General features: G+C 66.8%; 1 protein-coding gene across 1 annotated transcript in view; it reads left to right on the plus strand.

Moving 5' to 3' along the window:
• Window positions 1–222: 222 nt before the first annotated feature.
• LOC107199365 (class I histocompatibility antigen, F10 alpha chain) overlaps window positions 223–957 on the plus strand; it is a gene marked incomplete at its 3' end in the record, with an annotated part of 3928 nt that continues 3193 nt past the window's right edge. The window contains exon 1 of the mRNA XM_019005529.1: window positions 223–451. Within this exon, the coding sequence (XP_018861074.1) occupies window positions 223–451 (229 nt within the window). The remainder of the gene's footprint in view (window positions 452–957) is intronic.

The following is a 957-nucleotide window of genomic DNA, read 5'->3' on the forward strand; positions in this document are numbered from 1 at the left end:
TGTCCCCCCAGTTCTCCACACCCGGCGCTTTCTCAAGCGGGGTCCCAGAGGGTCCCAGGTGGTTCCCAGAGGGCTCCAGGGCGGCCGCAGCCGGGATCCAGAGGGATCCAGAGGGATCCAGAGGGATTCTCTGGAATTCCCCCGTCCCCTCCCCCCTGCCCTGCCTCGGACTCGTCCTCTTCCGCGTCCTAACCTGAGAAAGCGGGATCTGCCCGGCGCCCGATGACGTCACTGACACATCGGGCTGCCATTGGCGAGCAGGAAATAGCGGCGCCAATGGCGGGGCCGGAGGCGGCTCTGTGGGCGGGGCCAGAGCTGTGGGCGGGGCCGGAGCTGTGGCCGGGGCCGCAGCGGCGCAGCGCGATGGGTCCAGCGCTGCCTCTGCGGCTCCTTTTGGGGCTCCTTTTGGGGCTGCAGGAGATCCTGGGGGACCCGGGCTGCCCGCCGAGAGGTGAGTGGCACTCCCCGAAACCGGGACCACCCCGAACCGCAATTCCCGGACACCGGGATCCCCCTTAACTTCCATTCAGGGGCAGGGGAACCCCGCTGAGTCCCATTTTGGGTCCTGTGACCCCCCCTCAATCCCCTTTCCCAGCACAGGGACCCCCGTGTAACCCCTCATCTGACACCGGTATCCTCCTGAACCCCCATTTCCGGGCACTGGGAACCCCCGGAATTCCCTTGTCCGGGACTGGGACCCCCCCGCACCCCATTCCCGGCCATCCCGCCCTTCCCAGATCCCAGACCCGCCCTTTTCCTCGGCTTTTGGACCCCCCGGATCTCCCAGATTTCCGTCTCCACCCCGTTTTCCACTCCTGCCGCTTCCCAAAACGGGGTCCCAGAGGGTCCCAGGGGTCTCGGGGGCTCTCAGCATGATCCAATGGGATCCAGATGAACTCCCTGGAATTCCCCTTTCCCCGCGTCCCCTCCCACCACCGCGTTCCCTCGGTCACTTTC

The sequence above is a fragment of the Parus major genome, unplaced genomic scaffold (assembly GCF_001522545.3).
Source record: "Parus major isolate Abel unplaced genomic scaffold, Parus_major1.1 Scaffold615, whole genome shotgun sequence".
Taxonomy (NCBI): domain Eukaryota; kingdom Metazoa; phylum Chordata; class Aves; order Passeriformes; family Paridae; genus Parus; species Parus major.